Source organism: Prionailurus bengalensis, chromosome D2 (genome assembly GCF_016509475.1).
Source record: "Prionailurus bengalensis isolate Pbe53 chromosome D2, Fcat_Pben_1.1_paternal_pri, whole genome shotgun sequence".
Lineage (NCBI taxonomy): Eukaryota > Metazoa > Chordata > Mammalia > Carnivora > Felidae > Prionailurus > Prionailurus bengalensis.
The window spans coordinates 79727346-79752464 of record NC_057351.1 but is presented as its reverse complement, the minus strand read 5'-3'; the positions used below and the strand labels follow the sequence as shown (position 1 = coordinate 79752464).

Below are 25119 nucleotides of genomic sequence, written 5' to 3'. Positions count from 1 at the left end.
ATGGGCGGCGAGGGCGTCCCGGGGGGCGGGGCGGAAGCCGCGTCTTAAGCTCTGTGACGCGCCGCCGTTGCGCTGCCGCGCTGTCGACGCCGCCTGTCCCGTGCCTGGTTTGGAGGTGCTGCCAGGTATCCGCGCTGGCGCTCCGGGGCCGGGACTTGGGTCGAGGCCGGGGCGCCCCACACGACGGCCGGCGAGGCGGCCGGCCTGCGAGGCTTCGGTCCGGGGTCCGGGGCTTGGGGTCTGGGGGTAACGGGCTCGGGACGCGCTGGGCCTCGGCCGGCGGGCAGGCTCCGCCTCTGCGGCCGTTTTACGTGGCCGGCGGCTGGCACCGCGGGGCAGGGGAGCAGTGGGCCGGAGCGCAGCCTCGGCGGGCAGGGACGTGGCGCATCCCGGTCCCGAGCGGCGGGCGGGCGGGCGGGCGAGGGAGTGAGGCAGGCGGCAGAGAGAGGCTGGGGATGTGGCACCTCCGCCTGCCAGAGCGGGCGGAGCCGGGCCGGCCCTCGGTCCTCCAGGCCAGCGGCCCCCGACTCCGCGCCGCGGACCCCCCACTCCCCGGCGTCTCTGCGCCTTGGCTGCGCACCTCCGGGTTTGCGAGAAGGAGGTGATGGGGCGCCGGCTCGTGGGGAACAGGCTCCGGACACCGCGGGTATCCTGGGTTCCCGAGGTCGACCAGAAGGGTGCCTTGTGGGTGCGGGGAAACTGCTCAGTAAACGGTGGCTTTTGTAATGGGGCGGGGGGCGCTGATGGAGACTCTGGAAAAGGGTTCGAATCCTTCCGGGCAGCGCCTGGGCCCTGCAGCCAACCTGCTTATCTCTCCCCTCCCCCAACGTCGTTTTCTTTCCAGCCTTTGTCTGAATAAAAAAATTGCAGAAGTAGAGGCTTATCTGCAGTAACGTGCAGATTCATTGGATGGTGTCAAGGGATTGGGGCCAACCGGGCTTTCGGCACGAAAACTTTTATTCCTAGAGTTCCTTTGCCAGCAGAGCTGAGCATCAGTAAATTCTGGTTGAATTCAGTGGGGGCACTTGTTCTCAAGAACCTTTGATCCTCGCTTTTTTTTTTTTTTGTCACCGTAAACTCTTGATTTCAGTTTTGTCTCTTTGGTAAGGTGATCGATTAAGGGAGAAAAGGAGTGGGTTTGAAAGGACTTAGCTTTAAGGAATTCCTAATCTTTAATTTTCTCAATTCTAAATCTCTCCGGGTTTGTAAGCGTTTCTGTCCGTAAACTGGTTCTCTCAGTTTGAACCGGGAAGTGTCCCTTCCGTGATCCAAATTCTTTACCTCACCTATTTTGAAAGAAACCATACACTTCTTTCATTAGAATATCCTGGTTTCATCTTCAGAGAATCTAGTTCCGGACTGTGAAAAAGATCCCAGTATGAAAGTAGAGTCTTTTTTATTTTTTATTTTTGGAAGCATCTTTAAAAGTTTTAATTCCAGTGTAGTTAAGATACAGTGTCCTGTTAATTTCAGGTGCACAATGTGGTGATTCAGCAGCTGCGTATATTATGCAGAGCTCATCGAGATAAACGTACTCTGAATCCTCTTCTGAAAGTTAGAATCTTCTAATAAAAGAAGATTTAAATAAAACTTACTGTTTTGGGTTTACAGTTTTTCTTGGGGTTGAAGATCAGTTTTACATCCCCTCCCCCCACCCCAAGACGCAGCATGACTTTAAAGTAAAACTTTGTAATAAAAATTCTTGAAAAGGCACTTTTTCCCCTCACGCTGTCTTATTTATATTCCCCCCTATACTCTGCCTCTGTTACATTCACTTGTGTGCGTATTTTATGCCCTTTACTGAGTTCTGGAGGGCGGACTGACTCCTATATTTTAATATTGAGAGGAAGGCACCAGGTGTGGGAGGTGTGTGGAGGGTGTGGTGTGGCTGAACCAGTCCTTTTTCAGTAGTAATGGCCAAGGTGTTTGCCAGTGACGCACTTGAGTTGAATTTTAGCCAGATTATGTACAAAAAAAAAAAAAAAAACCAACCCTCAAACTTTTGTTGGCAGAACTTTTAAAAAAAGGACTGCATTTGTGAATGGTTACCTCAAGAAGAGTAAATATTTGACCAACATAGTAAAGCCAAATTTACTCCGCAAGTTTTTAGTGGCATTTTTTTTTGTAGGTTTATTTTTTTATTTTTTTTATTTTTTCAATATATGAAATTTATTGTCAAATTGGTTTCCATACTACACCCAGTGCTCATCCCAAAAGGTGCCCTCCTCCATGCCCATCACCCACCCTCCCCTTTAGTGGCTTTTTGATGAACTTCCACTGGTTTTTCTTTTAGCATGATTAAAAACCCATAGTGCACTGCTGACTTAACTCTTCAAAATGCAGCCTTTTATGGAAATTCTGTTTTAGGTGTGTGTTGAGGCAGACAGGATGGATTAGATGGAAAGGAGTAATGATAGCTTGGAGAAAGACTGGGAGTTATGGAGATGACTGAAAACACTCAGTGATAAAATTTTTGCTGTTAGTCGCAATGTGTTGTTTTCTCCAGCAGCTGACTGTGGACCTTGGGTAAACGCATGACAACAGCCTGGACTGGTCACAGTTATACACGTTGCTTTGACTCTTGAAGGCCATTAAATCTCACGAAGTGAACTTTCTTTTTTCATTTAAAGTTTTAATTTAAATTCCGGTTAACATACGGTGTAATATCAGTTTCAGGCATACAGTTACCCAGTGCTCCTCACAAGTGCCCTCCTTCATCCCCATCACCCATTTAACCCATCTTCCCATCCACTCTGTTCACCATCAGTTTAATTCTCCATGGTTAAGAGTCTCTTTCTTGGTTTTCCTCTTTCCCCCCCATGGTCCTTTGTTCTGTTCGTTAAGTTCCACATACGCGGGAAATCTTGTGTTTGTTGAAGTGATCTCTTGATGGAAAGATTATAGTTGCTCCTGGTGGTATCTTAGGGAATGCTGGCTTCCTCCTAGAGCTAGACTCAACTCAGGGATGGACGATTTTATCTGCCCTCTGGATGGCCTTGCTCTCTCTGCTGCCTTGACTTCTTCAGGAGTCCTACCTGTATTTAGGAATGACCTCATTCATTTGACAAAGAATCCTAGTGGAATGTCCAAACCTGGGCTGGATTCTGGGGATGCAAAGTGAGCTTTAAGACATGGTTACTGTTCGGGGCACCTGGGTGGCTCAGTCGGTTGAGCGTCCGACTTCAGCTCAGGTCATGATCTCACAGTTCGTGGGTTCGAGCCCTACACTGGGCTCGGAGCCTGCTTCGGGTTCTGTGTCTCCCTCTCTCTCTCCCCCTCTCCCGCTCATGCTCTGTGTCTCTAAAAAATGAATAAATGAATAATAAAAAAAAAAAGACATGGTGACTGTTCTTTTAAGGAGCCTACTGGGATTGTACTAGGGGGCCAGGCATGAAGACGAGTGTCCGAAAGTGTTAGGACCTGGGACAAAAACATGCAAGATTCCTGGGAGTCTTCAGGGGGGGGTCTTATGTTGTAAATTCTATGGGGGAGCGTGAAAAAAAGCTAATGGGTATAGTATTTATGCATACTACAGTTTTATACTGCAAAGTATAAAATTGCAGCTAGTTTTTCTTGTCATCTGTGTTTCTAATTTTTTATCAATAGAAAAAAATTTATTGGAAGTTAAAATTTTTTTTCACATTTATTCATTTTTTGAGAGTAAGAGAGCATAAATAAGCAGGAGGGGCAGAGAGAGAAGGGGGCACAGAATCAGGAGCAGGGCTCCAGGGTCTGAGCTGTCAGCACAGAGCCTGACGTGGGGCTCGAACTCATGGAGCACGAGATCGTGACCTGAGCTGAAGTCGGACACTTAACCAACTGAACCACCCAGGCGACACCCCCCCCCCCGGCTTTTTTGGGGAAATTTAAAAAAGAAATCATGGCAATGTTGATTTTTATATTGTAGAAATTGTCAAGTTCCATTATTGGATTTAAGGGAGGAAGGGAACCGAGTGGCCATTTATGCCAGGTTTGGCAGTTTAACATTATGTCATTTAATCCTCAGTAATGACCTTGAGCGGTTTCAACCTCATTTTACAAATGGGGAAATGAAGCTCAAGATAATCCAAAGGTCCTTTGAAGAGGCTCAGCTAGAATTTAAATCCTGGTCTCTAGACTCTGGACTTTCTGCTCTCCTCTCCTGGTTTTCTAATCCTTTTTGGAAGAGGAAATTACTGATACTGTCTATTTTTAAGCCCATCTTAAGTCTGTTCTAAGGTTTCTTGTGTAGTGCCAAGCATAGTAACTCGACCACAGAAGGTTCTTTAATAGAAATATGTTTACAGGATTCTGGTTACATCATCACACTTTCAACTGCAAGACTTTTTCCAGTTGAATATCCAGAGTTCATCTTTAAAAACCTTAAGGATGAGTATTAGCAATGTTTTGAATGTTACTGATTTGTCTGTGAGTTGTAGTTATTTTTTAAATAAGATTGTTTGAACTCTGCAGATAAATGGGTATTTTGTCCCATTTCTTTTGCAAAGTAGCTGAGTAAATAGTAGGAGACCATTGAATTTAGATAATTTCAAAGATTCCTTTCACTTGCAATACTGCATCAACCTTTTAATGAACTTAAACAAATTTTTTAAAAGTTTATTATTTTGAGAGAGCAGAGGAGGGACAGAGAGGGAGAGAGAGAGAGAATCCCAAGCAGGCTCTGCACCATCAGCACCCCTGACATGGGGCTTGAGCTCATAAACTGGGAGATCATGACCTAAGCCTTAACCAACTGAGCCACCCAGGCGACCCTTAATGAACTTAAAACATGCCTTAAAATGAACTTAAAACAGGAGCCTGGCTGGCTCAGTTTGTAGAACATGCGGTTGATATCAGAGTTGTGAGTTCAAGCCCCATGTTGGGTGTAGAGCTAACTTAAAAAAAAAATCATGCTAGTTAAGAGAGTTTTTAGTATTTTTTTTAAATACCTCACTTAGTTTAGTAGTGCCTCTTTGCCAGATTCTAGTCACAGAGCTGCAGACCTTGATAGCAAAATCATAGAGAATAGTTTTTATTTTAGTATTTGACCCTCTTCCCTACATACAAATGAACTTTTAGACCTAATTTTTGTAATCCGGGCCGCACTTCCTAGGGGAAATGAACGCTACCTTTCTTTTAACCACAATCCATTTTTTTCAGAGCTTCTCAAACCTTTATTTTCCCCTTAGTTTTGTGCGTTGCCTAACCTTTCTAATGTGACAGCTTAGGCAGGAACTCAGCTTGATTTTTAATAATTTTCTTTTTTTTTTTTAAAGTTTATTTTTATTTATTCTGAGAGAAAGCAAGCAGGTGAGGGACAGAGAGAGGGAGACAGAGAATCCCAAGCAGGCTCCGTGCTGTCAGTGCAGAGCCCAATGCAGGGCTCGAATTCACGAACTGTGAGATCATGACCTGAGTTGAAGCCGAGTCGGACGCCTAACTGACTGAGCCACCCAGGTGTCGCTAACTTTTTTTTCTGATTATAAATGTAGTAGTTCATGATCGTTAGAAAATTTGGAAAGTACAGAATAGTAGAAAGATAACCACAGTGAACTTTTTTGTGCCTTTTTCAGGTAGTTTTTCCTTATATATGATCTTGAATGTTTTGTATATCCGTTTTTCTTCACTTAAACATATCCTGAAACATTCCTCCATGTCATACACTATAATTATTTTATTGATTTATTGACTTTGTTTATTTTTGAGAGAGAGGGGGACAGAGGGTCCCAAGCAGGCTCTGCGTTGACAGCAGAGAGCCTGATGGGGGCCTCGAACTCACAAACTGTGACATCATGACCTGAGTTGAAGTCAGACTCCTAACTGACTGAGCCACCCAGGTGCCCCTCACTATAATTATTTTAAATGACAGCACGTTGTTATGTATGTGATTATCTTGATCCGGTCTCAAATTATTGACCATCTTTTATCCATGAATGTAGCATCTTAGGAGTGAAATTACTGGTCTAAGAGGACAGACCTTCCAAGGCTATAATTGTGGCTATAATTCTTTTCAGATGGTGTTTCGTTTAAGTATTACCATGGAACGCCGTGTTTTCTTGCTGATTTGATCAAGTCAAAAATTGTGTTTTTTAGTGGTCAAATAGAACATTATTTCTCACTGAGTGGAGCATAAAGAGGCCAAGAAAAAGTGGAGGGGGAGGAGGAGGAGGTTTTAAACTGCACAGTAGTATTTTGAAGAAGTTCTATCTCGTTTGCATCGCTAGACCCTGCATTTTTGTGAACTGCTATCTCCGGTCCGCTAGTTCCTATATAACTTTGTTATTGATACGTGCCTCTCTCAGATAAAACCTGGTGAAAGCTAGGGAGCTTCTCCTTAGGAAAATGCACTTATGCATACAACTCTGCATTTTATTTCAGGAGTTCTCGGATCCTCTGAGACCGTCGTTGGATCTCAGATCACAAATCTGCATTCTAATTTGAACTGTGGGAAGACAGGATAGTTGGTGAGTCCTGGCGTGCCGGATTTTGTTTAGTAATTGCAAATTCCTGAGCATACAGGATTTACCAGGTCGTGCCAAGCTGAAAGGGAAGCCAAGCTCCAAGTATTAAATTTTTGTCAGTCTGGCAGTTCAAGTGGAGTTCTGCGAGATTGTGTGATTTGACTTGTCATTCATGGAACTCTGTCTAAACATGAGTTAACTAGTCTTTTTAAAAAATAAATATAGACATACTAAGTATGCTTAGTATTTGGCAACTTTCTACTAGTCTTGAAATTATCTCTCTCTCTCTTTTTTTTTCATGTTTATTATTTTTGAGAAAGGGAGTAAGAGGGTACAAGCAGGAGAGGGAGAATCCCAAGCAGGCTCTACACTGTCCTGCAGAGTCCATTGCAGGGCTGGATCCCACGAACCATGAGATCATGACCTGAGCCCAAATCAAGACTGAGACGCTTAACTGACTGAGCCACCCAGGTGCCCCAGTCTTGAAATTATCTTTAACCCCCTGCCCCGACGTAGTTGCTATGCATTTTCTCCACGTTCCTTTTTCTTCCAAGCTTCTTCCATACCTCAGTCTTTGCTTCATGGTTTATGATGACTATTAACGGTCCAGGTGGATACAGAGTGCTAAGGGAAGCTCTGTGGCGGGGCTGGCTTTAGGGCTGGTGGGGACAGATGAGGGGGCAGCCGCGACTCTGAAATCTATACATAGGTTGTGAGGAAATGTCAATTTGCTCAGTGATGTTTACATTTTGTTACTAAAACTCTTAGCTCCTTGTGGTTTGTTCTCTAGTTCCTGATTACCTTTTTCTCCTTTCAATACTTGCTTTTGTAGGGCAGGTTTTTGGGGATAAGTTTTATAGAAACACCCATCCTGGCAGAGTAGACTTTCTTTTGGGAATTGCCAGTTTTCATCTGTGTGTGTGTGTGTGTGTGTGTGTGTGTGTGTGTGTGTGTGTGTAAATAAATGCATATGATATGTATTTTATATAATTTATAAAGTATGTAATATATGACATGTAATATATGTTTTGATCAGTTCATCTTAACGTTAAAGCTATTCAAATGTTACTGTAAATTACCAAATGATTTTTTTTCCTGGTCGTTTTGCCTTTAACCTTTGTTTATGATACTTTTGTCCTTTGGAAATTGTAGATATTTGTGGCTCAGTAACAGATTTTACATTTTGTAGTTTCTGTCTTTGGTGTTATACTTAAAACACCCTTCCTTTCCCCCAGTAAATCACTTTTTCCTCTCTACACCTTTTTTCCTTTTGGATGGTCCCTATTATCTTTGTAGAAACCAAATTCTCTCTCAGTGTCTTCACTCCTTACATACAAGGACGGAGTCGGTACGCGAGGTATTTCACAGTCCTTCCGTCACCTCCCCATGACACGATGACTCCTGGGCAGGCTGCTTGCTTGTCTGATGTCTCCTTACTGGGGGTCTGTGTCCATCTGAAAGGATCCTGTCCCCACAGCAGTGCCTTTTTTAAAAACAATTAAAAAAATTGTTTTTCATGTTTATTTTTGAGAGAGAGGGACAGAGCTCAAGCAGGGGAGGGGCAGAGAGAGAGGGAGACAGAGAATCTGAGGCAGGCTCCAGGCTCCAGGCTCCAGGCTCCAGGCTCCAGGCTCCAGGCTCCAGGCTCCAGGCTCCAGGCTCCAGGCTCCGAGCCGTCAGCACAGAGTCTGAAGCAGGGCTCGAACTCCCAAACCTTGAGATCATGACCGGAGCCGAAGTCTGACATTTAACCGATGGAGCCACCCAGGCGCCCCGCAGCAGTGCCTGTATAATCGTGGCTGAGTCCACAAGACCCGGTCCCATCTCCTTAGCCCCTGTGCTGTGCAGCCTTGCCTGAGGCCCCCAGAGTGAGTTCCTTGTCCTTGACGTACCCTCAGCACGGATGACTTAGAAAAAGTATGTGTGTTTATGAAAGAACTCTCAAGTGGCACAGAAGAGTGTCAGTAAAAGCCTCTGACCTCCCATTCATAGTTTTTTCGATTTTCTTAGTGTTCTCCCGGAGTCCTTGCGCGTAGTACTTTGTGCCCATCCTGCCGTAGCACTTGTCAGGTTTTACTCTAAATGGTTTTTAAATTGTGATTAAAAAAAAAAAAATGTTTATTTTTGAGAGAAAGCGTGCGAGAAGGGGAGGGGCAGAGATGGAGGGGGACACAGGATCTGAGGCAGGCTCAGTGCTGACAGCAGAGACCCCGATGTGGGGGCTCGAACCCACGAACCGTGAGATCATGGCCCGAACTGAAATCGGGTGGGGCCGCTCAACCGCCTGAGCCACCCAGGCGCCCCTCGCTCGTTGTCTTGATGCTTTGGTGGACTGTGGCAGATGCCCCGTGTGGGATGAGCCCACACACGTGGACTCTGGGAAGATCCTTATTCTTACTGCCTTCTCTTCTCCTCGGACAGGTGGGTGGTATTCCTTCCTGAAAGGCACGATGTTTTCCAAACTAGCTCATTTGCAGACGATTTCTGTGCTTCGTCGCGGAGTTCATTCCTCAGTGGCTTCTGCTACGTCTGTTGCGACTAAAAAGACAATCCAGGGCCCTCCATCTTCTGATTACATTTTTGAGCGAGAATCTAAATATGGTGCACACAACTATCATCCTTTACCTGTAGCCCTGGAGAGAGGAAAAGGTACATTTTGAATCAATCCCCCCGTCCCTTTTGCTCGAAACCTTTTGTAAAAATTGCTTTTAAATTTTCTCAGTATACGTTCTCCCAGATGCATTTAATTTCTATATTACAGGTCTAGTTAATTCAACATTTATTGAGTGCTTGCTGTATTAGGTATGGAGGGGAATACAAGATGAACTTCATTATTCAGTCTTTGTCACGATGGACCTTGCCAGGAGGGACTGTAAGATACATAAGCAAAGTACTCGACCGTTGCTATTGTTTTTGCCCTTTAACTTTTAATTTGGCACAACTTTAGGCTTAAAAGTTGCAGCAGCCGTGCAAAGAATTTTCTTTTACTCTTCAGCCAGATTTCTCGAGTGCTAACATTTTACCACCTTTGCTTTATCTTCTCTTTCTCTTCACACACAACTGCGTTTTTTTTTCCTGAACTGAGAGGAAGTTGCAGACACGTGATGCCTCTTGATACGTAAATACTTTGTGTGTCTCTCCTGAGCTACAGAACTTTCTCTTACATAACAATAGTGTCACTATCAAGACTGGGAAGTTAACACTGAAACAACCCCATTTTCTCATCTACAGACCTGATTCAGATTTCATTTGTTGTCCGGTAGGCCAAGGAAAATCTCCAGTCATGGGTTATATTTAGTTTTCAGGTCTGTTTAGTTTTCCTTAATCCAGAACGGTCTCAGTCTTTGTCCTCTTGACCTTGGTATTCTGGAAGAGTACAGGCCAATAGTGTTGTAGAACGAACCTCAGTTTGGAGTTGGCTGGCAAGGTAGGGTCTGCCAGCCTCCCTCACTGCGAAGTTAATATTTTTCCCTTTTAAATATCTTGTGGGGACATGACTTGAGACTCTGCAAAGTTTCACTCACACTTTTGGCATCCGCTAATTATTCTCTGCCTGAATAAAGGATTACTGATAGTTGCCAAATGGTGATTTAATCCACATTTTGAAATAACAGCCCTAACCTAATAAAACCAAAATTTATTACTTAGGTTTGGGCCAGAAGATGATGTATGAATATTAAACATTTTTATCATTTGCTGTATTTTATTTGGGACCAGCACTGTGATCTAGATTTTGAGCAAAATCTAGATTACAAATTTGGAAACGGTTTGGTGTATAAAAATATTCTTGGAGTAGCAGATTGTGGATTCTGGAATCTGAGTGCCTGGGGTCAAGTCCTGGTTCCATGTGTGCAGCTTGGGCTAGTTCCATATCGAAGTGTCTCTTCCCACATGTTTGTACTGTAGCGTGGTAACACTCTCATGGGGTGGTTTTTTTTTTAAATAAGTTCGTTCTTTCTTTCTTTCTTTCTTTCTTTCTTTCTCTAATGAGAATGTACAAAGACGACTAACACAGTACATTGAATACATGGTAAAAGTTAGCTGGTAAGCCACGTGATATGTTTTAGTATCTATAGTCAAGCTAAAAAATTTTTTACAAAATGTACATAACTTAAAATTTATCATTTTATTTATTTATTTGTTTGTTTAGTGTTTATTTTAGAGAGAGAGAGAGGGAGAGAATGAGTCGGGGAGGGGCAGAGAGAGAGAGAGAGAGAGAGAGAGAGGGAGACACAGAGTCTGAAGCAGGCTTCAGGCTCTGAGCTGTCAGCACAGAGCCCGACAAGGGGCTTGAACTCAAGAACCGTGAGATCACAACCTGAACTGAAGTCGGATGCTTAACTGACTGAGCCACCCAGGTGCCTCTGAGATATTTTAGTTTGTTTTTTTTTTTTTAAAGTTTATCTGTTTTGGGAGAGAGCATGAGTGGGGGAGAGGCAGAGAGAGAATCTCAAGCAGGCTCTGCATTGTCAGTGCAGAGCCTGATGTGGGGCTTGAAACCACAAACCACGAGATCATGACCTGAGCCGAAATCAAGAGTTGGACGCTTAACCGACTGAGCCACCTAGGCGCCCCTTGTGTATCTTTTTTCGAGAGATGTCTATTCACGTTCTTTGCCCGTTTTTGAATTGGGTTGTCAGATACTAGATCCTTCTCAGTTAGATGTATGATTTGAAAATCTATATTCCCATTCTTTTGGTGGTTACAGTCAACTAATCATGATTTTTAGGTCACGTATAACTTCTGCCTTTAAATTCCAAACCCCAGTTTTCTAGGATTAAAGATTTCGCTCTACCGTTTATAGACCGTTTCATGTTAATGGTGTTCCTGTCAAATGTGTAGTTTCAAGTTGGACAGATAAAATGTAATTCCTTGTAAACCAGATTATTTATAACCAACCTTACTATGCATGAGCTAAACCCTGCTTTAACAACCATTCTGAATTAAGTAGAGGTTCATGTATTCAGAAGGCTTGCCAGCGATCTTAATCTTTGAACTTCCTGCAACTTAGTGGTTTTCTAAAATAACTTTTTATATATTTAGGTATTTACGTATGGGATGTAGAAGGCAGAAAATATTTTGACTTCCTGAGTGCTTACAGTGCTGTCAACCAAGGGCATTGCCATCCAAAGATTGTGAATGCCCTGAAAAGTCAAGCAGACAAACTGACCTTAACATCTAGGGCTTTCTATAATAACGTACTTGGTGAATACGAAGAGTATGTTACGAAACTTTTCAACTACCACAAAGTTCTTCCCATGAATACAGGTAAAATATTTTTTTTCATTAAATATCCAAGGATATGATCTTACTACTTTTTTGATAATTTAAGATACATTTTTTTAAACTGAAAATTTTTCTTCCTTGATAGGAGTGGAGGCTGGAGAGACTGCTTGCAAACTTGCTCGTAGATGGGGCTATACTGTTAAGGGTATTCCAAAATACAAGGCAAAGGTGGTTTTTGCAGGTATGTGATATTCAGCATTAACCTCTGTGATGTCGACATACGATGCTTTTACTGTTTTAATTTACTGATAGAATATTTGTCATGTGTTTGCCTCATCCATGATATACTATCTGCTGAATGTTTCATAAAAATTGAGAGTTTTTTCTCTTTTGGGATTATTTCCAAGTATTTCCACATAAATGGGATTTTTCTCCCTAACTACCTACTCCTCACTCCCTAATATGAATGACTATATGATTTATTTCTCCTCTGCTTATCTGAATATTTTCTTTTTCTTTTTTTAATTTTTTTTTTTTTTTTTTTTTTTTTTTTGAGAGAGAGAGCGCGCGTGTTGGGGAGGAGCACAGAGAGAGGGAAACACAGAATCCAAAGCAGGCTCTAGGCTCTGAGCACAGAGCCTGACCCAGGGCTCAGACCCACAAACCGTGAGATCGTGACCTGGGCCAAAGTCAGATGCTTAACCAACTGAGCCTCCCAGGTGCCCCATGCTTATCTGATCTTTTCATAGCAGTTTTCTCATTAATTAGATGGTCTTACTGGTAGGGCATTTTTGTCGGGTTGTTGAGGTTGGGTTACGTTAGAGAGGAGCCTTGTCCTAGGTGTGGCACGAAGTCTGAATCTTAGTATTTGATGTATTGTTGTATCATGTTCTCAGAAGCTGGTGGAAGAGAGGACTGGAGTTGCCTTGGCTATATTTCTGGGAATGGTTGAGAGGAATGGCTTGAGTACTGAATACCAATTCAGATGATGTAATCTGACCCTCCTCTTCTCCAACCCCCACCTTGTGTTGGCATCTTATTTGTTTATTTAGATTTTACTTCTATTTTTGGACGTACAAAAAGGTACACGTAATTAATGTATACAACTTGATGAGCTTGGAGACAGGTGTATGCCCATGAGACCGTCACCCACGATCTATGCCGTTAACCTTTCCATCACCTCCAAAGGTTTTCTTTTGCCTGCTTTTGTATTATTGTTGTTGTTGTTAATGTTTATTTTATTTTTGAGAGAGACAGACAGAGCGTGAGCTGGGGAGGGGCAGAGAGAGAGGGAGACACAGAATCCGAAGCAGGTTCCAGCCTCTGAGCTGTCAGCACAGAGCACGACATGGGGCTCGAACTCAGGAACTGAGAGATCATGACTTGAACTGAAGTCAGACGCTTAACAGACTGAGCCACCCAGGTGCCCCTGACTACTTTTTATTATTACTAGTTTTACTTTTTGCTCATTTTTTTAATTGAAGTATAATTAATATACAGTGTTATAGTAGTTACATTAGTATAATATAATGATTCAACAATTCTATATGTTATTCAGTGCTCATCACAATAAGTGTACTCTTGATCCCCTTTATCTATTTCACCTATCCCCCCACCCACCTCCTCTCTAGTAACCACTGGTTTGTCCTCTGTAGGATTGTTTTTAAGGGTTTGATTTTAATTTTTAAAAACATAAAGTGTGGATAAATTTGTCATTGCAGATGGTCAAAGTTCATTCTATGGTAGTTGAAATCGTTAAATATTCTGATGGGTAGGTGTAGTTGGTATTTAGGGGTGACATTACTATTTCCAAAGAAGAAAAACTCTTTGCTCAGCTCTGTGACTTGCCATTTGGAAATCTTGTGCCTTAGTTGTAGGGCAGCGTAACTGTTTCTTGCAAACAACAATGGCATTCCTGGTGATTTTCATTCTTAACAGACTGTATCAGTCTCTATCATATTAGCAAAAAGTACAAAGGTGTTTTTACCCGAGCACTGAAAGCAACTGGTGAGTCAGTAGGGGTAGAGAGACAAAGAAGACCGTCCCTAACTGGAAGTCCCTTGCACCTGCAGAGTGAGTCACAGAGGAGACTCCTGAGGTTGAGTGGAGGAGAGCAGATAAGCTCCTGGTCTGACTGGTGCCTTTTCTCCCCCCCCCCCCCCCCCCCCCCCCCCACTGTTTATTTGTTTGAGAGAGAGAGAGAGAGACAAAGTGCAAGCAGAGGAGGGGCAGAGAGAGAGGGAGACAGAATCCGAAGCAACCTCCAGGCTCCGAGCTGTCAGCACAGAGCCCGACGCAGGGCTCGAGCTCGTGAACTACGAGATCGTGACCTGAGCCAAAGTCGGCTACCCAACCGACTGAGCCACCCAGGTGCCCCTGGTGCCTTTTCTCTTCAACAAGCTTGGTCAGTCTGTGTGCCATTGGTGGTGGACAAGTAGAGTGGGGATCACTTGTAGGTGAGAGAGCCTTTGCAGGAGTCATGTTTAGAGATGCTTTGAAGCCAAAATACAGTAGTTCAGTACTGGGTTGAATTGAGTTGGTGCTGGCACAGGTGGCAGAAAGATATTAAAACAAAACAAAAACGGGGGTGTCTGGGTGGTTCAGTCAGTTGAGCATCCGACTTTGACTGGGGTCATGATCTCTTGGTTCGTGAGTTCGAATCAGCTTTGGATCCTCTGTCCCCGCCATGTCTCTGCCCCTTCCCCGCTTACGCAGACTCTCTCTCAAAAATAAATAAAACATTAAAAAAAAAGAACCCCCAAACCTCACTGTCATTCTACATTGTTTCTTTCCTAGCTTGAATTGAACCCAGTTTAACTTATCTCATGCATTTGCTTTACTCTGGTTCAGGTTATGCTGTTTCTTCCCTCCTGGCATTTGTGTAAGCTCCTTGAGGGCAGGAAGCTTGCCACTCATGGTGACCACTCTATCATGGTGAACAGTGCCTGACCTATATAGTAGGGCCTCAAAGTTATTAATGAAATAAATTAATGGGTAAAAAGATGTTCCTGCAAAGGCTGACGTTAGTCGTTTAGCACATAAAAGATTCTAATACCAAGGAAGGCAAAATTGAAAGTGTTTAGATTGCCTGAAGATGTTTTCTGCAAATGAAATTTAAAATTCATTCTGGAGTATTGGGTGTTTAACAGGGATGTACTAATTCTCCATAGGGGATATTGTTTTTCTCCTATCACTAGCATAAATGCACTGAGTCTAGAAAAACACGTATTGAATGCCTCAGTTGTTAGGGTTTGGGATTCTTGGAAGAAAAGACAAGTGTTTATCCTTGGGGTCTATACATTGCAGTCTGGAGATGAGTAGAGGAGTGTCTGAAGTAGCAATTGCAAGGCCAGACCTGGGTGGTCATGTGCATGTGAACCGTGGTGTTTAATATCAGGTTTATTTTAACAAAGGAAAGCTCACTGGAGGCTCTCTAAAGCAAACCCTCATTTTTTTAACAAATCAAACTTCTTAAGGCATTTTGGGGGGAAGTGCTTATTAAACTTGGGCGTTTGAAATCATCTCTATTTATTTCTCCTTTTCAGCTGGAAACTTTTGGGGCAGAACACTGTCTGCTATCTCCAGTTCCACAGACCCAACCAGTTACGAAGGTTTTGGACCATTTATGCCGGGGTTTGAAATCATTCCGTATAATGATCTGCCTGCTCTTGAGGTACTTCCCCAGCATCGTAGCGCTTTAGCGCAGACTAAGTAGGAATTACAGTTGTTGGATGTATGAATCAAAATAGGTATCTGACTGCAGTGAACATCTGACTTAAGTTGAGCCCGGGTTGCAGACCTGTCTCTGTAATGGCCAGTTAGTTTCCAACATGGAGAAGTTGGGTGCCATGGTCTTATCCTGAGAACCAGCTAACTGCTGTTTGTATCCTGCATGAGTACCTTGGGTAGTATGTGTTTAATTACTTCATTAGGTAAGATTACTCAGTTTTCAGCTAGCTGCTTCAAATTATGAGTGGAGGGACGCCTGGCTGGCTTAGTGGCCGGAGCATGCAACTCTTGACCTTGGGGTTGTGAGTTTGAGCCCCACGTTGGGTGTATAGATTACTTGCAATTAAGAAAAAAAACAAATAAAATTATGAGTAGATGACTTGTAAAGTAAAAAGATTCACTGGAATATTTGAAACTAATATCTTTAATCTTTAAAACTAATTCACTGAAATTACTATAAAAACTAATGTCTTAGTTTTATACAGTTAAAACTAATATCAGAAAATAGAAGGTAGAGTAGCTTAAAGCTGAAGTATTTGGAGCTTTTGGTAATTGAACGTCAGAAATGTGAGTACTTTGAAGTCAGAATATAAGTTAGTGTCAAACTTTAATTTGCATACTTAACGTAAAAATATATGCAGCCTGTGTTTTCAGATTTCCAAATAGGCTAAAAAGGAAGTTACTAAAGCGTATTCATATTTTTTTGTAGCGTGTTCTTCAGGATCCAAACGTTGCCGCGTTCATGGTAGAACCAATTCAGGGTGAGGCGGGCGTCGTGGTTCCCGATCCCGGCTACATGATGGGCGTGCGAGAGCTCTGCACCCGCCACCAGGTTGTGTATCCTGCACCTGCCTGCCTGGCTCAGGGCTGGGCCGGTAGGGGAGAAGTAAAGGTGGCATCCCCTTTCCACTAAGGGGAGACCTCATTCTGAAGCCCTCTAGTATGCCCTATCAGCAGCCTGCCCAGAAGCTGACTTTTTACTGGTTCTGGCCACTGGCCAACCCGGGGCCCAGGCAGAGCTGCAGACTTCCTGGCACCAACTGTGGTTCCTTCCCTCCACGCTAGCAGCTTGTGCTCATCCCCGGACCCTTGGTTGTGTCCCTCTCCTCCTCTTCCCACCACGCTAGTACGGATTTAAGAAGGAAATATTTAATTAATAAGTGTTTGGAATAAGCAAGTGAGTTTATTTTTTCCCAGAGGGTAGTTCTGTCCCCCTCTCCCCCAAAGTGCTCGCTTTCTACTGTGCGGAACAGCAGAACGGGCCCTTGGGGAGAGTGGCCTGACACAGGAGATGATTGCTTGTCTACAGGATGTTCACAGGATGGTGTTGAAATTATGTCGGTAATTAAAAAGATGTTCACGTATCCGAGGGAATGTCTGGATGACAGATTTGTGTGGGGAAAGGTAGGAGGTCACTATCTTCCCTATGGAAACAAAACTGATAATTAATGTATTATGTTGTTTTCCAATAGGTTCTGTTTATTGCTGATGAGATACAGACAGGATTGGCCAGAACTGGTAGGTGGCTGGCTGTCGATCATGACAATGTCAGACCTGATGTAGTCCTTCTTGGAAAGGCACTTTCCGGCGGCTTATACCCCGTAAGTTGTATGCTCAGCCCCTTGTTCTGTTCCCTACTCTCATGAAATCTGCCCTGAAGATATTTTTACCTCAGCTGGTGGTGACAATAATGCCTTTCCCTTGGTTTGTTACACTCCTGGTGCTCTAGGTCACCTGGCACACGCATAGAAACATTTCCGAGGCCACAGGGTTGACCCACTTAGTTAAGTTCCACTGCAGAATTGAGTGTGCGTCGCAATTTGCTACGGTCTTTCTTTTGGGTAGAAACATTTTACCCCAAAAGTCCTCCTGGAGACCCCTGAGGTTTTTTTTCCATTGTTCAGAAATCTAGCGTGACTAATTGTGTAAAACCGTGACTGGTTAATGTAGAGGTTGGAAAAAATGAAGGTTTGGTTGTAGTTTTGTCCTTGGGTTTGCGGTTCAGGGCCGGTAACTGGTCCTGGGTTAAAGGTAAAGGGCTCTGAACACAGTGCAGCACATTGTTTTTTAAGCAGTGAAACCAAGCCTTTTACCTTGAAAGTGGAAAGAATTCTAAAATACATTGTTGCAGAAACCGCTTTCCTCTTGGTTCCCAAATGCTCTGCTTCTGTGCCCTCGAAGTGCCGTGACGTGCTTACACTGTGTTTCGGGTATTGCCAGTTTGTCGCCGGTAGTTACGAGGAAAGAAGCGTAACTCTTGTTTGGGGAAGCTTTCTGTCCAATTTGGTACGCGCTTCATAAACACTTGTGTTCCTGCTCTGCTGCGAATAGGAATGGTTAGTCTGAGAAATGATTTGGTTGGTACCGAATTCTCTCTCTCAGGTGTCGGCGGTGTTGTGTGACGACGAGGTGATGCTGACCATTAAACCGGGGGAGCACGGGTCAACCTATGGTGGCAATCCACTAGGCTGCCGCGTGGCCATCGCGGCCCTGGAGGTGAGGGCTGATCCCGCCGTGTGGTATCCATTTGTGGAGGTCGTGTTGAAGTGGCCTGTTGGTGTAATGAGACATACACAAGATGGCCGAGTATTCTAGAACATGGGGTGCAGAGGAAGGACTTTAGGGGCAAGGCGCTCGGTAATTTAACCTTGGTCTAGTAGATGAGGATACTCTGGGGGTTTCTGAGTTGCAGTCACCTGGGGCTTTGGGCCCATAGGCCCTGGGTGGCTCACAGAGCTCTCACCCTATGACCAGCCCTAGCCTGCAAGGCACTGATTGATTGATTGATTGATTGATTGTAGATTTGAACACTTTTACACTTCTTCCTTAGGTGCCTACTACAGGTGTAAAATTATGTGATCTCTAAGGATGGAATTTAAGGGAAAAAACAAAAGGAAACTATTGTAGTTTAAAAATTAAAGTTAACTTAGTCAATTGACTTATTCAACTAATAAGAAAAGATATCAGTCAGTTGCATTAAACAAATTTTAATTCTTATTATTTTGTCATAAAATCAGATGGATGGATTCGTGACTAAAGCAAGGCTCTATCTGAGCTTGTAAATGTTTAATTAGATATTAAACCAGTATAGGCTTTGGAAAACAGAAATGAAAGTTAAGTTACTCTAGTCTTTATCTGATCATGCTCTTCCTTTGCTTATAGTCCATGTTCTCTACTAAAGAACAACATAAAACAAGGTAGTCTTAGCATTTGTGTAATTCCTCTTTAAACACAGGTTTTGGAAGAAGAAAACCTTGCTGAAAATGCAGAAAAAATGGGTATCATCCTGAGGAATGAGCTCATGAAGCTGCCGTCTGATATTGTAACTGCTGTCAGGGGAAAAGGATTATTAAATGCTATTGTTATTCGAGAAACCAAAGGTACGGACACAAACGTTTTACTCAAGATGTCATTTTCATGGGAAGAAAGAAAACACATATTTTGTCTGGTTGTTGGGTTCCCCTGTTTGAAATTGTTGACTAGGTCTGTTAGACAGAGTATCACCTGATTTATATTAGTGGTCTTTGGAAATGGAGCCCTTTCCTACAGGAAGGATTTAACTACTTGGACCTATTTTTGTTCTGTTATGTCATTTGTTATTCTGCCTTAGGTTAGGTCGGCAATACTTGTAGATTTCCAGTTACTTTCTGTTAGTCTGTACCCAGCACTTTCCTGGAGGGTTTCCTCTTTGCTATCCACCCCCTTCCCCACACTACCTTTACGGTAGCAGGAGCAGCAGTAATAACCTTGATGATGACGGTGATCACTTAACTGAGTGTGTGCTGCTGTTTCATTTGTAATAGCCCTCAAAAGCTCCTTGTCGGATTTTCCTGTGCTCACCCTTCCTTTTTTTAAAAAAAATTTTTTTTTTCAACGTTTATTTATTTTTGGGACAGAGAGAGACAGAGCATGAACGGGGGAGGGGCAGAGAGAGAGGGAGACACAGAATCGGAAACAGGCTCCAGGCTCTGAGCCATCAGCCCAGAGCCCGACGCGGGGCTCGAACTCACGGACCGCGAGATCGTAACCTGGCTGAAGTCGGACGCTTAACCGACTGCGCCACCCAGGCGCCCCTCACCCTTCCTTTTAAAGCAGCGATTCCAGCCCTGGCAACACTTTAGAATCACCTGAGGAACTTTTTAAAGAGTTAATTCAAACTTGCCTCACCCTGGCGATTCTGATTTGACGGGTCTGGGGTGGTGCCCAGGCGTTGGCAATGCCTTTTTCCATGATTCTGATGTGCAGCCGGGGTTGAGCGTCGTGCCATAACAGGGTGAGAGTCTCCTTCCACGAGCTCAGGAAGCAGATCCGGTTTAGGAATGTGTCGTGTTCACTGGGATTGGGGTATTGGTCATTCTATGCCAGTTTCCTTCTGCATCCGACCCAAATTCTTTTTGCATCGGTTCCTCATAATTAATACAACAGCCTTTAGCACATAATTTTGCTTGGTCTTTTTATTTTTGAAAAACCAACAAAAACTGTATGTCTAATCATACTGTTCAAACCTAGTTATGCACTTGCTGAAAAATAACTTCATTTTTAAGGATAAGGGCAAAGCAAGTTTGCACCACCAACCGTCTTTCTTTAGTAGGCTCTGGGTGTTGTATCCTGCCAGGCAAAGTGTTAACCATCCATGCGTCCTGCAAGGGAGTGTTACACATTTGTCTTTGTTCAGCATGCATGTTGGGCCATTTTTCTTTAGATTGTGATGCTTGGAAAGTGTGTCTGCGACTTCGAGATAATGGACTTCTGGCCAAGCCAACCCACGGCGACATCATCAGGTTTGCACCCCCGCTTGTGATCAAGGAGGATGAAATTCAGGAGTCTGTGGAAATCATTAACAAGACCATCCTGTCTTTCTGAGGGTGGTGACTGTTTCCAGTGCTGCCCGGAGCCAGCTAGAGACGGCGGTTCCTGTAAGTCCCGTAGCTTTCCTGTGCTTCGCGTGGGCACAGTCCACTCCCCAGTGTCCAAGGACTTTTTTTTTAAATACACTTTGTTTTTTTCAGTTCATGCATAATAGAATGACATTTATAAACACGCAGTTTGCTATGTAACATGACTAAGAGAATGTAATGGCATCTATATTCGATTCAGTTTCTCTGTGTGTGTGCTTTCTAAGATGAAACACATCTACTTGTATATAGAGAGCCTTTTAATCAAGCCCTTCGGTATAATTTATATGTTTTTATAATTTCTTTACTGACACAAATGTTTTGTATTTGAAAAAGTTATATGGGGTGTTACGTGGAAGACTTGCTTAACCTTAAAAAGTTAAATTATAATCATTAAGTTTTAGGAAGCCTTGGTGGTTAAGCTTATATAAGATACTGGATTTAAGGAAACTTCATATTGGCCAACATCAAGATGTACCCTGTGAATGTCATTTTTAACTAAGAATTCATGTTTAACATTCCCAAATTATGTTTTAAGTGATATGATTTGTAAAAAAAAAAAAAAAAATTTATTTTCAGTTTTTCTTCAGCTTTAAAGTAAAGCTTATATTTAAAGTGTCTGTAGCGTGATCAGTGTGCTGTTCCTGATTACCCAATGCTTTTAAGCTCCTTGAGAATGTTCTTCCCTTGCTTTATTTTGTGTATTTTCTAAGAACATTTCAACTTCTTTGGTGATATCTAGAAACAGAAATTATTAAAAGAAAGTCTTTTGTTATACTCCCTTTTCCTCTCTCAAAATGATTGTTTTTCCTGTGCTTATGTGCTGGTATTTACTATTTTTATTAAAGGATCCTTATTAAGCATGGTATTACAGAACTTTTTTTTCCTTTATTCTTTTTTTTTTTCCCCCTTGAATATAGTATTTTGGATACTTTCTATGTCTGTAATTATAAGTTTATTTCATTCTGTGACGATTCGTGGATATATTATAATCTCATATTGGGGAACATTCGGATGGTTCACAATTGTTCACTCTCTAAACAAAACTCGTTGCGATTGCTTTATGTTTATACAGTTGGTGTTTTTGTAGTAGGTCTCTCGAGGTGGATTGCTGGGTCAAAGGGAATGAACTTTTATTTTCATGTTGTTGTTTTTTTTTTTTACAGTTTTATAATTTTTAAGTAATCTCTAACCCAATGTGAGGTCGAACCTACAACCCTGAGATTGAGAGTCACACGTGCTACCAACTGAGCCAGCCAGGCGCCCTGGGGATGAACTTCTATTAAAAAAAAAAAACAAACACAAAAAAACCCAAATTACATTTATGTTTTTTTTGAGAGACAGAGAGAGCACGAGTGGGGAAGGGGCAGAGAGAGAGAGGCAGACACAGAATCCGAAGCAGGCTGCAGGCTCTGAGCTGTTAGCACAGAGCCCGACGCAGGGCTTGAACCCATGAACCGTGAGATCGTGACCTGAGCCAAAGTCAGATGCTTACCCGACTGAGCCACCCAGGTGTCCCTAAACTTTTAAATGCAATAGTGCCACGTGGCTCCCTGCCACCCCCAGGTTCCCATAGCGCCATGGGAGTTCGTGACTGAATGTGTGAGCGGTTAAGGGAGAGTCTGCTCTTACCACAATGGCAGGGCTTACTGGTCTGGGTAGGGGTTTCTGATTTATATACTTGTAGGGACTAGACAGGTCTGTCTGTATGGCACTGGAGTGTGAGGTTCCTCCTAAAACGTTCAGAGGCTGCCCGTTCTTTATCCCTGGTTTGGACTACAGGACCGACTATTTCTGGTGCTGGTCCCAGTTTCCCAGTCTTCCCACCCGGCCTCCCGGAGCCCCCTGCTAGCAGCCTCCAGATGTCCTTGTGGCTGCACTAGAATCCCCAGGGCCGCCGGAATCTCTGGGATGGCGCCAAAGCATCAGTAAGTGTAAAGCTCCCCGAGAGGATTCTGCGTGCAGTCAAGGTTGAGAAACCTGGCTCGGGGGTCTTACTAACATGCGGATCCTAACTCGGTGTGAGTGGTACCTGGGAGCTCCCAGTCCGTGCCGATGTGGATGATCCTGTCCAGAGTCCATTTGATCTGCGTTCAGCAGTTCTCACCCATCCGAGAAGCCCTGAAGGCTAGGTGAATTTAACAAACCAACAAGCTTCCTGCTAAATTCTTTGCAGGCTTTTAGAGTTTTGAGAAATGACCCTGTAGGAAAGCACGGGGTGCTCTCGGGGCAATTAGAACCCCCGGTGCAAGAAGGTGGGAATGTTGGAGAGTATGCAATTCCTGGCAAGGGGTTGGGGCTTTATCTGGCGTCCGTGGAGGAAGGGAGGGCAGCCGAGAAGTGGCATGATGCCAAGCATGTTAGGAAACCCTGCCAGGTGGAACGGTGCAGACCGGTTCGCCCAGTGCACGCATACTGGTTCGCTAGTCGCATCTGGGGCCGTGGGGGTGTGGAGTGTGGGGAACAAGGCAGGACGACCCATTCGCTTACTTCACTTTATAATCTGTGCAGTGGGGAGCCTGGTAAGGGGGAGCCCAGGCAGTGGGGAGGCAGAGGCTTTAGAAAGAGCTATTGTCTTGTCTTTCGAATCTCACTGTCCCCATCTGAGGAAGTGGGACAGCCCCTACCTTTCAGGAGAGGTCTGAGTATTAAAAGCAATAGGGCAGGTGAAGTCCTGACCTACTCCATCACTAAGTGAGTTGCCAACCTACGAGGTACGGATGTTGCCTAGGGCATGTGACCACAGGGGTACCTCTGGGACTCCTCTGAGTCTCCCTGAGAGTCAGGAAACCTCTAGATGAGGGTGCTGGCCCGATGGGGTAGAGTTGATAGAGCTGTGTGCCCTGAAGGGGAGGAGCCGGCCTAAGGCAGAAGCCGCGGGGAGTACGGGATGCCCAGGTACAGGCCCTGAGCTGGAATCGCCCAAAGAAGGGTAATCCAGGTGTTCTGCCCTTGCAGTGGTCACACACCGTGTGCTCATTGGCCAGATCTGTCATAACAAAGTACCCCAGACTGTCTTCAATGGCAGAAGTATACTTTACAATTCTGGAGCCTAAAGTCTGAGGTCAAGGTGTCTGCAGGGTTGGTTTCTTCTGGGGCCCCTCTCACACCTCTCTCACTCCTGTGCGTGTCCTAAACCCTCTCCTCTGTGTGTGTCCTAAATCGTCTTCTTATAAAGACACCAGTCACTCTGGGTCAGGGCCCACTCTAATGACCTCATGCTCACTCAGTTACCACTTTAAAGACCTGGTCTCCAAATAGTCACGTTACAAAGTCCTGGGGGTGAGGGCTTCCACATACTAATCTGGCGGGAGGGATACAACTCAACCCCGAAGAAACCCCAACAATGATTTGTTCTTTGAATTTTGACTTCCGAGGGCACCTGATCTAGATTTATCATCGTGCATGTAAGAAAATAGAGATTGGGATGAGACACCTGATTTCCCTAGGATAGTACTGAGATCACAGTGCATTTGAGGCAGTAGGAATTTCAAGTTCCCAGCCTCTTCCCTACAAGTGAGGGATATACCACGTGGGGGCCACTTGTAGGTTTAGACCTGTGCTTTTCTTTTTTATTTATTTTTCTTTTTTTAATTTTTTTCAACATTTATTTATTTTTGAGACAGAGAGAGACAGAGCATGAACAGGGGAGGGGCAGAGAGAGAGGGAGACACAATCTGAAACAGGCTGCAGGCTCTGAGCGGTCAGCACAGAGCCTGACGTGGGGCTCGAACTCACGGGCCGTGAGATCATGACCTGAGCTGAAGTCGGACGCTCAACCGACCGAGCCACCCAGGCGCCCCTAGACCTGTGCTTTTCAATGCTGGCTGCATAATAGAGTCACACTTGGTGTGCTTAAAAAATGAATTTCAACATCCAGGCTCCACCTCAGATCAATTGCCTCGGAATCTCTGGGGATAGGGTCTGGGTGTCTGTATGTCAATTGCCCCTCCCTTCATTTGGGGGTTTCTAACGTGCAGCCTTTGCAAAGTGGGTATTGGATGTAGATGTATGATGGTATTGAGTACGCATGCAAGTGTCATTCACTCAACGTACCCTGCCAGGCACAGAATTGCACCGGGGTCATTGGTGAAAGAGAAGGACTTCATGGGCTTTTTAGTCAGTACATTTATTTGAAAAATACTTAGTACCATTTGGCTAGCCCCAGAGGAGAGGCAGTGGTTCAGAGATAGCATTTATTGAACAGTATGTGTGAAGCGCTATCACAAATGTGTTTTACACCTGGTACGATCATTCCCCTTTCACAGATGAGGAAACTAAGTCCGAGGGCAAAGAAACTTGCCTTGTAGTATTTAAAATAATTGGTGGAGGCGTGGAGCCCTGGGTGGGCTGGGCTAGGCTTCTGTGGGGAGGGAGGGGGTGGTCCCAGGTGCCCCAGGGACTGGGGGGTTGGGGGACAGACTGCCTCCACCTGTCTAAGGAGTGGTTGAATGGCCCCGAGTGTGTGTAAAAGCATTTCAATTTGTTTCTAACTTGCGAAATGATTCTCAAAAGTACCAGCAGGAGCCATTCAAATGAGTAATATATACAAAAAAGCAGCCTAGTCCACTTAGGACAAACTCTTTAAAATCTATTTCAGGACTTTACTGTTTCGCGCATGTATAATGGCTCCGAGGAATTTTATTAGCGCTCAGCCTTCATTTTGATTAACTTGCAAATGAGATCTTTTCCCCCTCCGCACCACCGGTCCAGTCCGCAAATCGTTAATGAAATATCTGAGCTAATGTGGCTTGTTAATTTGCATCACAATATCAAGTGCAGAGCAGATGGTGGCCAAAGATAAGTGGGGGGAGGGCAGAACTGGACTC

General features: G+C 44.0%; 1 protein-coding gene across 2 annotated transcripts; it reads left to right on the top strand.

Annotated features, from left to right (window-relative positions):
• The first annotated feature begins 19 nt into the window (after positions 1-19).
• OAT (ornithine aminotransferase) lies at positions 20-21158 on the top strand. 2 transcript variants are annotated; one of them, XM_043597798.1, is made up of 11 exons: positions 20-125; positions 6358-6443; positions 8862-9089; positions 11484-11708; positions 11812-11907; positions 15212-15339; positions 16105-16227; positions 16868-16996; positions 17778-17891; positions 18631-18775; positions 20098-21158. In XM_043597798.1, the coding sequence occupies exons 3-11, from the start codon at positions 8891-8893 to the stop codon at positions 20256-20258; spliced, it is 1320 nt and encodes a 439-aa protein (XP_043453733.1). In that variant the 5' UTR covers positions 20-125; positions 6358-6443; positions 8862-8890; the 3' UTR covers positions 20259-21158. The 2 variants fall into 2 exon arrangements, with proteins under 2 accessions (XP_043453733.1, XP_043453734.1); XM_043597799.1 differs by lacking the exon at positions 6358-6443 and having other exon boundaries at positions 58-125.
• The last annotated feature ends 3961 nt before the right edge of the window (positions 21159-25119 follow it).

Excerpts from the sequence above, each read along its gene's own strand:
- OAT (XM_043597798.1), top strand. The coding sequence starts at position 8,891 with ATGTTTTCCAAACTAGCTCATTTGCAGACGATTTCTGTGCTTCGTCGC. Across the intron at positions 11,908-15,211 it reads GGCAAAGGTGGTTTTTGCAG|CTGGAAACTTTTGGGGCAGA; the intron begins GTATGTGATATT and ends TCTCCTTTTCAG. Across the intron at positions 15,340-16,104 it reads ATGATCTGCCTGCTCTTGAG|CGTGTTCTTCAGGATCCAAA; the intron begins GTACTTCCCCAG and ends ATTTTTTTGTAG.